This window comes from Myripristis murdjan, chromosome 21, assembly GCF_902150065.1.
Source record: "Myripristis murdjan chromosome 21, fMyrMur1.1, whole genome shotgun sequence".
Classification (NCBI taxonomy): Eukaryota; Metazoa; Chordata; class Actinopteri; order Holocentriformes; family Holocentridae; genus Myripristis; species Myripristis murdjan.
Genome location: NC_044000.1, coordinates 5,046,404 through 5,059,454, shown reverse-complemented (window position 1 = coordinate 5,059,454; position 13,051 = coordinate 5,046,404). Strand labels below are relative to the sequence as shown.

The window sequence follows — 13,051 nt, the reverse complement described above, 5'->3', positions numbered from 1 at the left end:
TGCTGTGTCCGTTTGAGGAATCCCTTGGCTGTGGGAACATGCAGGGGAGCCTGGGTGTCATCAGAGTGTGTTGTAACAGACATGCGATCTCCTCTACACTTCCATGGCTTCATAATCAACGCTGCAGGTTTTACAGCAAAAAAATTGGGCCGTCCTCCATACCATGTTTGGGCTGTGGGGCTTTCCCTCACTGCAGTTCACTGTCTACCTCGCTCGGCCACGCAGCTCCCTCCCTCTCTCCTGTCTAATGACTCTACTGGCTCGCTACGCCGCTCTCTGACCTCATCGCTGTGTCACCCGTCCGTTATTGTGTCCTGCTGTGGTCATGTTTTTCCATTTTTGTGTGAAAAAAATTTTTTTTTTTGGTCAACAGCTTACAGATATTGTACTAGAGAAACACAGCACTACAACATGTCAGAGCCCCACTGTAAAAAAAGATGAGTAAAGTCAGTAAAGAGGGAACTACTAATATAAATCATAAACTGAAAAAAAAAAAAAAAAAAACAAACACAAATATCTGAACCCCAAACCTGAAAACCAAATGAATGAATATCTAAATAGTGAAGTATTTGTGGCCATCCCTTGGTTTAAAAAGTAATTTTAATGAATGTAATAATTTTAAGTATATATTTTGATTAACACTGAGAATGTGGAGTATGAAATGACTGATGGTGTGTGTATTAGATGAACCAGTGCTCCTTCAGGTCACCTTGTTCATCTCAAACCACCTTTTTGCCACAGCTAAGACTCAAATGGCCAACAGGGGTGGGGAAGTTGTGCTGCTGGGGTTATGCTGCGACATACAAGCTCCTTGTACTTGACTACTATCCATGAAGACTGTGCTATTAAGACGGAGAGTGAAATAGCTGCTGTTTGTAGCAGACCGACGGGGCGACTTGGTGTCAAAGTTTGAGAGATCCAACACGAAAAACCGTCCGAGGTGTCAAAGCTGAGACAAAATGTGTTACAACTACTCCCAGCCTCCCCTACAGAAACATGCATTTCTGCATATTGGCCTGTGTGTGTGTGTGTGTGTGTGTGTGTGTGTGTGTGTGTGTGTGTGTGTGTGCGTGCCTGCCTGAGGAGAAGGCGGTGAGCAGCCCAGCCTCACTGGCCCGTGATGTGTATTGAGCAGCAGGCAAATTGAACCTGAGTGTTGACCGCGCTTAATTGTCATCGCCAATTAGTGCATTGTGGGCAGCCACAATGGATCAACTGTAGCGAGTGAAACAAACTCCTTTATGCTTCTCCAGTGGCCCGCGGGCCAGTCAAGACTCATTTAGGGCCCCGACAACAAGGGAGCAGAAATGCCAGCGAAAATGAAAACAAAAGACAGTTTAAGGAGAAAAAGACGACGGAGGGGGGGGCCGGGAGGGGGGGGGAGCGGGGGGGAGCGGCGGGGGGGTTGGACAACGGTCACAGCGGAGGGAAGGCCAGGGTCTCCGCAACCTGCAACCCCCCCCCCCCCCCCCCGCCATCCCACCCCCACCCCCACCACCCTCCCCCTTATACACACACACAATGGCTCCCTGACTACACAAAAGCTTGCAGGGCCCCCAGTGTTCCCGGTGACCCGGATCACAGGAGAGGCTCACTGGTCCAGTTCAGACTGTGCAGCAGTTTGCTGTCACACACACACACACACACACACACACACACACACACACACAGCCTCACACTGCTAAAGCATGACAATCATCACGGTTATGTTATATTTAACACTTTCCAAAACACGGAGCGCCTCACACACAAGCAATGGACAGAGATCTGATACACAAACACACACACACACGCTGACTCATGATGTCTCACACGCCCTCCACCATCACACATATAAAAGTCATTTCTGGGCATTTTTACTTCGATACAAACTAAGATATTGAATATCGAAACACAATAACAGCATACTGACGTCACTGCGTTTCAAAAGTGTCACGTCTTAGTTGTGACTGTCGTCTGTTCCACTTTTCCTCCTCCCTCCCACTCACATTTCTCCGTCTCTCTCTTGGCCTGCCCATACAGGTGTCTGCACAAAGCTCTTATCCTGCTGTGAGGAACACACACACATACACACACACTAACACTGACAGTCTTGAGCTCACTCTATTGATGGCCCAGCAGCAGTTTTCCACATGTGCAGTTGTAATGACCCTGTCCGGCCTGCTGTCAGCAGCTTTTATAGCCTCAGTGTGTCTTCACGGGCTCCCAGGCCGCTGCGAGTGTTGAGCCCACTTTTTATATTCACTCTTCTGCTGTTTTTTCCCCTTATTTTCAGGTCATGGTTTGTTTTTGTCTCTCCGGTGTTTGCATGTCTTGTATTGACAACACTGTTTAATATACACACACTAAGAATGACATAAACCTGTTGATTTAATTTGGTGTAAAATATATTAATAAATCTCTAAAGTTCTCAATATTCCTTCCCGCTTACTTTTGAAATGGTGGCTATAACTGTATTAACTTTAGTGTGTGTGTGTGTGTGTGTGTGTGTGTGTGTGTGTGTGTGTGTGTGTGTAAGCCCTCTTACCTGATCGGCCAATGATGCAAGTCTGAGTCAAACATGCCTGGCACCAGGGAAAATCACCACAGGTAATCAGTTATGTGTGTGTGTGTGTGTGTGTGTGTGTGATTGATGCCGTCCAGGCTAACACGTGAACTCCTCTCTATTTGCTTATATTCATCATGGCAGCATGCGGCCTGAGCCAAGGTAATCACAGTGTGAACGGGCTGCAGAGAGACTTGTCTTGGCTGATAGGTTGTACATACACACCCTCATACACACACACACACACACACACACACACACACCCTTCGAGACCTTTGTACCCCACCGAGCGTTGTGACCTTTGTTCTGAGTGGGATATAGTGTGTGTGTGTATGTGTGTGTGTGTGTGTGTGTGTGTTGGAGATGGATAATACAGTCATGTGGACAATTATGTTTAATCCTTTATAGATTTGTGTTTCTTCTTTAGTTATAGATACAAACGTTGCCAAAAAATACTCTGCAGACATTGATATATTTCAAGCAGAATTAAATTGATGGCAGATTTGAGCTGAAATAATGTGTGTGGTCACAGCTCAGTCACCAGGAAGAAAATGTTGTCATTTTATATTTCTGCAAAGCAAAGATATGTTGAGATGTGACGTTTTCATACTTGAGTTAAGTTGGAGAAATCGAGAGGATTTGACCTCTGCAGGTCAGGGCTCACGTCAAGCAAGGGTTTGTTTTTGGCTAAGGTTAGCTAGCTAATATTAGCGAACATTAGCTAACGTTTTGTAACATTAACCATGACCTCTTCCTCACCTCAACCACGATGACAAACCTTTACTGAACCTCAGCTGCAATCTTTTATTGATCTCTTACTTTTACCAATGCTTTTTCCTAAACTTAGCGAAGGAGTTTGGGTGGCTAATGAAGCTAATGAAGCTAATAAAATGGCTAAAGTAGCTAATATGAGCTAACATTAGCTGGTGTTTGCACCTGTGTGAACGTTAGCAATCAGCTGACGTTTGACTCAGGCTCCACCACACTGGCTGTAAGTCTAAATATTCATATGTAATGTTTTTGTGCTTCAGAAACGTTGACATTTCAATGTATTTGTTGGTTGGCAGAAACGTAAAATGGCAGCATTTTATTCTGGCGACTGGACTGCTGTACAGACCCTGTATTTTGATGATAAAGGTAAATACTATCAAAATAAGAATGGTACAATTAGGAACATTTCTTCATGGTGTATTTTACTCATGTTTTCAAAAGACCATCATATATATATATATATATATGTATACATATACACACACACACACACACATATATATATATATATATATATATATAAATATATAGTACAGGCCAAAAGTTTGGACACACCTTCTCATTCAATGTGTTTTCTTTATTTTCATGACTATTTACATTGTAGATTCTCACTGAAGGAATCAAAACTATGAATGAACACATGTGGAGTTATGTACTTAACAAAAAAAGGTGAAATAACTGAAAACATCTTTTATATTCTAGTTTCTTCAAAATAGCCACCCTTTGCTCTGATTACTGCTTTGCACACTCTTGGCATTCTCTCCATGAGCTTCAAGAGGTAGTCACCTGAAATGGTTTTCACTTCACAGGTGTGCCTTATCAGGGTTAATTAGTGGAATTTCATGCTTTATCAATGGGGTTGGGACCATCAGTTGTGTTGTGCAGAAGTCAGGTTACTACACAGCCGACAGCCCTATTGGACAACTGTTAAAATTCATATTATGGCAAGAACCAATCAGCTAACTAAAGAAAAACGAGTGGCCATCATTACTTTAAGAAATGAAGGTCAGTCAGTCCGGAAAATTGCAAAAACTTTAAATGTGTCCCCAAGTGGAGTCGCAAAAACCATCAAGCGCTACAACGAAACTGGCACACATGAGGACCGACCCAGGAAAGGAAGACCAAGAGTCACCTCTGCTTCTGAGGACAAGTTCATCCGACATATCCCGTGGTCGTGGAAAAGATGTTTGTCTGTTTGAGAAGGGTCAGATCATTGGCATGCATCAAGCAGAGAGATTGCAGAAACTACCAAAATTGGGTTAAGAACTGCCAACGCATTATTAAAAACTGGAAGGATAGGCCAGAATTACCCTGTTCCAGAGTGATGGGTACATCAGGGGAAGAAGAGAGGCAGATGAAGTGATGCACCCATCATGCCTAGTGCCTACTGTGCAAGTCTGTGGGGGCAGTGCTCTGATCTGGGGTTGCTGCAGTTGGTCAGGTCTAGGTTCAGCAACATTATGTGCCCAAAGCATGAGGTCAGCTGACTACCTGAATATACTGAATGACCAGGTGATTCCATCAGTGGATTTTGTCTTCCCTGATGGCACGGGCATATTCCAAGATGACAATGCCAGGATTCATGGGGCTCAAATTGTGAAAGAGTGGTTCAGGGAGCATGAGACATCATTTTCACACATGGTTTGGCCACCACAGAGTCCAGACCTTAACCCCATTGAGAATCAATGGGATGTGCTGGAGAAGGCTTTGCGCAGTGGTCCGACTCTCCCATCATCGATACAAGATCTTGGTGAAAAATTAATACAGCACTGGATGGAAATAAATCTTGTGACATTGCAGAAGCTTATCGAAACAATGCCACAGCGAATGCGTTCCGTAATCAAAGCTAAAGGCAGTCCAACGAAATATTAGAGTGTGTGACCTTTTTTTTTTTTTTTTTTTTTTTTTTTTTTTTTTTGGTGGCAACGTTTTTTTTGGCCAGGCAGTGTATATGTGTTGTTCTCGTGCCTCCAGCAGAGCCTGGACATCTCAGCTCTCAGAGGCTGTCTACCTTTGTGAGCACTGATTGGAAAAACACTCAGCTTGGTGCAGAGCCAGAGCCTGGACAGGTGACTGCTCAGAGAGAACTCAACTCTGTACCTGTATCAGGAGGCAGGACAGCATGTGACAGTCATATTTATCATCTGGAAATGTGCCAAACGAAAACTGTACTATAAAATAAGACGAAGGTTTAAGTCATGTCTCTGCAGCAGCAAAGGAGTTACTGGACAGAGTACAAAACACAAACACAGAATGTAAAAGGGGCACAGAGGAATGTCTGTTTCTTCTGTAACAGAGGAATATGCACAAGAGAGGAAAGAAGGTGTGAATCATATTGTAAATACTTTGAAAACACATATAAAACTTCCATGGTTTAAAAGGAAACTTTGGTTTATGTGTGCGTTGGTTGGTAATGTGTGTGTGTGTGTGTGTGTGTGTGTGTGTGTGTGTGTGAGAGAGAGAGAGAGAGAGAGAGAGAGAGAGAGAGAGAGAGAGAGAGAGAGAGGGAGGAGGCGGGGAGAGCTTATCCAAACATCTGATGCCTTCAGGGTCTCCTGGTAAAGTCTGACTTCCTAACACAGGAAGTCATAAATGTATCGCACTGTTGCATTCAACTGCTTCTGATGGGAAATAATGCCAAAGCAGACCAGTGTATGAAATCCTAACATTTGCACTTGATTTCTCTCAGAAACATGGGTAAAAAGTAATGACAAATTATCATAAATTACAGAGCATTAGTAAAAACATACAAAACTTACAAAAAAATATATACAAGAAAACGACTAGAAGATGAGCTAAAAAAAAATGAAAATCTGAAAACAAGTCTTAAAAATGATTTTAAAAAAATATATTATTGATACATCAGTGACGCTACCTCGACATCAAAATTCTTTAAACGCTTTTATAGTAGAAATAAACTTAACTGGTGCTTTAATTAATTTATTACACAGCTTCCATGGTCCATGGTAATGAGTTGTAAATGGAAAAGGAGTTCAAAAATTAACTTTGTAGTTTTAAACAATATGATAGAGAACAAAAATCAAGCAAAAATATAGTTTTTCATCGTGTGGAAAGAGTCCTATCACGGGGCATTTCACAGCCAGTGCTCCCTCCAGGCTGATTTTTGGGTGACTTATGTCTAATAATTCATCACATTGATCAAATAATATCTGGTCAGACATAATTCAGTTTTGTCCCTTTAAATTCACTGGAGATAATAAGATTTGGATGGTTTCGCACTAAATTGTATAAGATCCAGGTATTTTGTCATGCCGTGGTGCGTTATCGTACCAAATGGTTTGCTGGTGATATTTCCGACAGCACGTGAAGGCAGCAGTCCTTCACTCTGGATGAGGAGGTCTGCAGGCTACCAGCCGACTTATTCCGTCCTGCGGCTCTGTGAGGACTGAGCCTGGTGGCACCGGACAACTTTGGAAAGGGACACTTCGGAGGAAAGATTTATTCCCTTTTTCTCTCGGCCGGCACGAGCCCTGTTTTCCTGCAGAGGCAGCGCGAGGGACAGTTGTGAAACTTTGAAAAGAAATCTCAAACATCTGAAATTCATCTGAAATCTGTTTCTTTTATTAAACTAAAGTGAGGGAATAAAGCTGACACAGAAGAGACATAAACTGGATTTTACGCAGCGGGATCCGTGCGTAAGAGTGAGGATCTTTGGACATTTGGCGCACGCTGGACAAATATTTGCACTGTGACCGCTGTTTTATTTTCTTACCTCTTTATTTGGAAACGAAACCTGTTTTAATCTTTTTTTTTTAATTCACTGCGAGACACAATCGACTTCATCTGCCATTTGTTGGAAAACGACACAGCGCTTGGTAAACATGTTGGAAAGCTGTTAAATTGATTGGATCGTGACCGTAAGGCAACAAGAGAGGAAATGAACTTTCTCCATAATGAACTTTCTCCGTAATGAGCGCTGGAGCCTGGTGAATGACTGACAGAGCGTCGCCGGGCGCCGTGCGGGCTTGGCAGCAGCCTCGTCAACTTCTCCAGGACAGGACTGGATTTGCTGTCAGCACTTTGACTTGTTTTGTTTTTATCATTAGAGGCTGCAAGGTGCTTTTGCCGTCGGATCGGACCGGGTCTGGAATGAAACTTGTGTGCTGATTGATTGGACAGAGCGCTGTGGCCATGCTGCTGCAGTTATTCCGCCGCTCTGTGGGGACCTCACGTTTCCGAGATGCGCTCATAAATTAGAGCAAGCCAAGGAAGCGCTTTTCATTTACAATCCCTGTCATTTTTCATTTGAATGATATAAAAGTACCAATTACATAACTATTAGGCTATAATACAATATTTAATATCTCCATGGCAACCGCGGAGAGGCGCGCGCCATGTGGCCCGGTGTCCCCATGGCTCCTCGTGCCGCTGCTGCTGCTGTTCCGGTGTCCCGGTCCGGCGCTGGGAGCCTCCAAGGACCTAATGTGCGAGCCAATCACGGTGCCCATGTGCAGGGGCATCGGCTACAACCTCACCTACATGCCCAACCAGTTCAACCATGACACCCAGGAGGAGGTGGGCCTGGAGGTGCACCAGTTCTGGCCTCTGGTCCGGATCCGCTGCTCACCGGACCTGCTCTTCTTCCTGTGCAGCATGTACACGCCCATCTGCCTGCTGGACTACCGGAAGCCGCTGCCGCCGTGCCGCTCGGTGTGCGAACGGGCCAAACGAGGCTGCTCTCCTCTAATGAGCCAGTACGGCTTCGAGTGGCCAGAGAGGATGAGCTGCGAGCAGCTTCCCCAGCTGGGCGACGAGACCCTGTGTATGGACCAGAACAGCAGCGAGACCACCACCCTTTCGCCTCCGTTCCCCAAGCCCACCCCTAAAGGCCGGACCAGACCCCCCAGCCCCGCTCAGTGTGACAGGGAGTGCCGCTGTCGGGACCCCCTGGTCCCCATCAAGAGGGAGTCCCACACCTTGTACGGGCGGGTCCAGACCGGCCCGCTGCCCAACTGCGCCCAGCCCTGCCACCAGCCCTACTTCTCTGCCGACGAGAGGGCGTTCACCAGCTTCTGGGTGGGACTGTGGTCGGTGCTGTGCTTCATCTCCACTTTGACCACGGTGGCCACCTTCCTCATCGACATGGAGCGTTTTAAGTACCCAGAGCGGCCCATCATTTTCCTGGCGGCCTGCTACCTTTTCGTCTCTCTGGGTTATATCATCCGACTGGTGGCCGGTCACGAGCGGGTGGCCTGTGGCGCCAGTGGCAACGTCGGCAGCAACCAGCTCCACATCCTCTACGACACCACGGGCCCTGCACTCTGCACACTGGTCTTCCTCTTGGTCTATTTCTTCGGCATGGCTAGCTCCATCTGGTGGGTGGTGCTGTCATTCACCTGGTTCCTGGCGGCAGGGATGAAGTGGGGCAGTGAGGCCATCGCGGGGTACTCCCAGTACTTCCACCTGGCCGCGTGGCTCATCCCCAGCGTCAAGTCTATCGTTGTCCTGGCTCTCAGCTCTGTGGACGGGGATCCTGTGGCTGGAATCTGCTACGTGGGGAACCAGAACCTGGAGAACCTGAGGGGATTTGTACTTGCGCCTCTCGTGGTCTACCTCTTCACCGGCTCCCTTTTCCTCCTCGCCGGCTTTGTTTCTCTCTTCCGCATCCGGAGTATCATCAAACAAGGCGGCACCAAGACAGACAAACTAGAGAGGCTGATGATCCGCATCGGGCTCTTCACTGTGCTGTACACCGTCCCCGCCACCATCGTGGTGGCCTGCCTGGTGTACGAGCAGCACTACCGGCCCGGCTGGGAGCGAGCCCTGGCCTGCTCCTGCCTGTCTGAACGCCAGCGCCTGGGCGTGGGCCCGGACTACGCCGTCTTCATGCTCAAGTACTTCATGTGCTTGGTGGTGGGCATCACCTCAGGCGTCTGGATCTGGTCTGGCAAAACCCTGGAGTCCTGGAGGAGGTTCGTGGCTCGCTGCTGCCCCTGTTGGCCGCAGAAGGCCGCCGCACCGCCCTCGATGTACAGCGAAGCCAGCACCGCCCTCACTGGCCACACTGGAACCGTGCTGGCTTCAGGCATTTACCACAAACCTGCTCCTCCCTCTCATATATGAAGTGACTCGCACAGAGGAATATAGACCTGATACACATGCAGTCAGTTACTGCTGGTCCCCTATGAGAGTCCAGCACTAGAACATGGCAAGTCGTCTCTTTGGGCACTCATACATAAAACCACTGGATCCAAACTCAAATGCCTGTGAGTCTGTGTGGGGAGATGTGGACTCTGATAATATTAATTCTCTGCTAGGACAAATAAGAGGAACAAAGTTTAGATCGTGAAAAGGAATATTCAACAAACGACTGGCATACTTCACGACAGGTTCTGAAAACTGACACCGAGGATATAAGGGAAAATTCAGAGGTTAAACTTGAGAAAACCCGCCATTTTGAAAAGGGAGTCACAAACTTTTGTAAGAAATGTCTATGGCAACTGAGCCTGCAGCTGCTAGCCTTTCACTGTGTATAAAGTGTCACCGCTCAGAAAAAAAAAAATCCACCAAAATTGACATTTAATGGGAAAAAAATCAGCATTAAACAGCCCCTGAGTTCAATGGATCCATGGAAGGAAGCACATCTGCACAAATGTCCTCTTTCGAGCTCTTCTGAGCCTTGAGAGAGGAATCCATATTTATTCCTGTATATGTTGTAAAGGTTGACTGTAAAATTAGGTGTATAGTATGTTAGTTTGTAACTGACCTCAGCCAGTGCTGATCCCAGGAGAGGCACCAGGGAAAAAGCTCTGATTTTTCACAGAGATTTGAATTGCATATATATGAAACAAACATGCTTTTCCATGTGTTTGGATGTGCTCTGTGGTTTCTTTTGTACGAATGCATTGTTGTGACCGAAATCTCAACTCAAATAGCACTGAGAGTTTTTCTTTGTCTCAGCTGTCTCAAGTCAGACCTGTTAATCTGTAGGCAGCATGTCAGACTTGGAAGTCATCACAGGGAACAGCTGGGCGTTTGGGGTCTGCCGGGATGGATCACCTCTGGGCTCCGTGGTGGTGTCGTGTCGTGTTTGAAGTCAATACAAGCCCGTCTCTGGAAAACTTGTCACAACATCAGACACACTGCCGTCAGATTCAGTGTGAAGGGTGCAGCTGTCTGTGGCCTTTACTCCCATCTGCTGGTCCACAGTGGAGCTGCTGACTCCATTATGTCTTCACCGCAGTGCCTCTCAAACGTCTGCAGCAGATCCCAGAGCGAACGTCCACCAGGCTCGCTCCCATTTGATCAATTCAAACCCCATAGAGATGCGTCTTTTGTTTTGTTTTGTTTTACATTTTTATCACTCAAATTAATAGAAATATTCTTGAAACCTCAATATGGCCGTGTGCACCAACAAATTCTAAGGAGCTGTAATTTTTTAAAAATATTTTAATCAAGGTAAAACATCTTGAAGAAAAAGGTTGTAAATAAAATTTTACAATGCTACAGAGATGCACTGGCCTACTAATTGTATTTTCCAGATGTAAGACAACATGTTTGCTTGGTGCAGAGCCCAGAAAAAAATCACACCATCAGTTGCTTTTTCAGTGAATATGAAAATTATAATGCAAAAATGATCATTCCTGCTAAACTGTGAGTCCTATCACAATATCTAAAACTGACTACAAAATACCTCTTAGCAGAAATGTCAACAGTGTCCATTTGGAGATGATGGTGGTGAGAGTAAAACCTGCTACAAAAATAATTTGTGGAAGTGTAATTTCTAGTGAATTAGGCTTAAATAAATCTGAAATCAAACTGTTCCTCATTTTGCAAGGTGCTACGTCCTGATTTCAAGAAGCATCTCTCTACACCAGGGATTCCCAAATTCTTGCGTTTCATTGTCTTACATTTTTCTTATAATTCTTACATAACACTTGTTAGAAGCTGCCACAAACATGTAAGGATGACCACTGTCATGAAGAGGTTGCACTGTGTGGGGGGTCGACCGAGCTTGATTTTTGAGGGCCGAAAACGATACCTTCGATCAGTAATCCAGGAGACTGATAACTGATACTAAGGCCCAATATTCATCTGCAGCAAATTTGAGAAGTGCAATTATTATTGCAATTATTGGAAGTACCAAGAAAATGACCAGAAAATTTAAAACAAACCAATCTCCAAAAAAAAACTTTATCAAAGAAAAAAAATCAAAAGAAAACTTTTATACTGATTAAAATGATATATTTAAAGGTGAGATGAGTGCTGCTGGATCAGATTTTGTGTGTTTAAATGCTTGTGAAGGGCACTTTTCACAAACATGTGAAACAAAAACTGAAACTGTAACCCCTCTGTCCTTAAGGCGAGTAAGGGCAACACACTACAACTTGGCAGTTTTGTCTCTTCTGTAAATTAAATACAAATGCAGTGTAAAGCAAATCAAAACTGTAACCGTGCTATTAAAACTGCTGCCCAGCCAGTTCACATTTATTCCACTTTTATTCCATATCAGCCCCGATAATTGGCCTGGGGTCGATACGGGGGCGACCCCTGCACTGCACTCGCTCTCCTCCTGAGCTGCTCGTGTGATTCTGTGCAGGGTTTTGCGACAACCCTGGTCTAAGATGCCGTAAGATGCGTAAAGCCTTGTACGTAGGGTTCATGGGGTGGCATGAAGAAGTCTGGGATGCTGTGCTCCTCACACGTTGTAAGGAAAACCCACATGAGACAGAGCAGGTGTTGTGAATGACTGAGGCTGAACTGGAGCACATTCAGAGTGTCTGCTCTCTGCGCCTCCTGCTTCCCTGTGATGGGTTGTGATCGTTGGATTCATTCAATGTTGTTAGCGAATTGTGTTATTTAGACTACTGTGTCACTTATCCACATAGATTACATCTCTAATTTATTAGGCTGACGTGTGTGCGAGCGTGGCCAGGACGCAGAAATGTTCCTCAGTTAAATGTACATGCATACTGACTGGATGACATCAAATGATATGATTGTGGTAGTTTTTTTTTTTTTTTTTTTTTTTTTTTAATTCATCTTGTTGAATTAAAACGGAGTTGATCCCAGCCTTTTTGTGCATTTTCTTCATGTAAATCGATGTATCTATGTAAATCTGGTATCCCATGATGCAGCTTTATGTGTACTTTATTGTGAAAAGGCGTTCAATATGACATGATTTTACTGGCCATTCTTTTCTAGATATTTATGAGGGAAAAAAAGCAGCTCTTCTCTGTTCTGATTTCACAGGTTGAAGCGTACGTGAATAAAGCTGTGTGGGCCAATCAGTCAGAGCGACTCTGTGTCATTATGGGAAGGGCTCAGTGCACTCAGGGGTTCTGTTTGAATTTCTCATGCTCATGTAGTGGAGTGTTGTGCTAAAACTGGTCAAATGTTGCAGCAACCTACCAGATTTAGGCTCAGTGACCCCCCAAACCTTTTTTTTTCCTCCCCGAAAATGTCACGGTGCTATTTTCAGAATTTTTGCATTCAATTTTGTGGAGTTCTTTGATAACAGATTATGTTTTTGTTGTGTGTGTGCTGTGCTGTGTGTATTGTTGAGTCCACATGGTGCTGAAATCTCCTCATTAGCTGCTCTGGGCTCCTCTGGGCTGCTAATCCACAATACTGGATTTCTATCTGTCCATTCACGTCTATAGTGCAGCAAAACAGCTCCTAAAATAACACTTTTAGTGCATAAACCAACATGAACAAAGTGGATTAGGCCAATTTCAAAAAAACAAAACAAAAAAAAAAAAACAGCGAGTCCCA

General features: G+C 45.0%; 2 protein-coding genes across 2 annotated transcripts in view; both read left to right on the top strand.

Annotated features, from left to right (window-relative positions):
- plekhm3 (pleckstrin homology domain containing, family M, member 3) overlaps window positions 1-12,576 on the top strand; it is a 77,719-nt gene extending 65,143 nt beyond the window's left edge. The window contains exon 8 of the mRNA XM_030081640.1: window positions 12,530-12,576. Within this exon, the coding sequence (XP_029937500.1) occupies window positions 12,530-12,545 (16 nt within the window). The 3' untranslated portion in view covers window positions 12,546-12,576. The remainder of the gene's footprint in view (window positions 1-12,529) is intronic.
- On the top strand, window positions 6,728-12,571 carry fzd5 (frizzled class receptor 5). Its single transcript, XM_030081643.1, has one exon. The coding sequence runs from the start codon at window positions 7,646-7,648 to the stop codon at window positions 9,398-9,400; it is 1,755 nt and encodes a 584-aa protein (XP_029937503.1). The 5' UTR covers window positions 6,728-7,645; the 3' UTR covers window positions 9,401-12,571.
- Window positions 12,577-13,051: the final 475 nt, after the last annotated feature.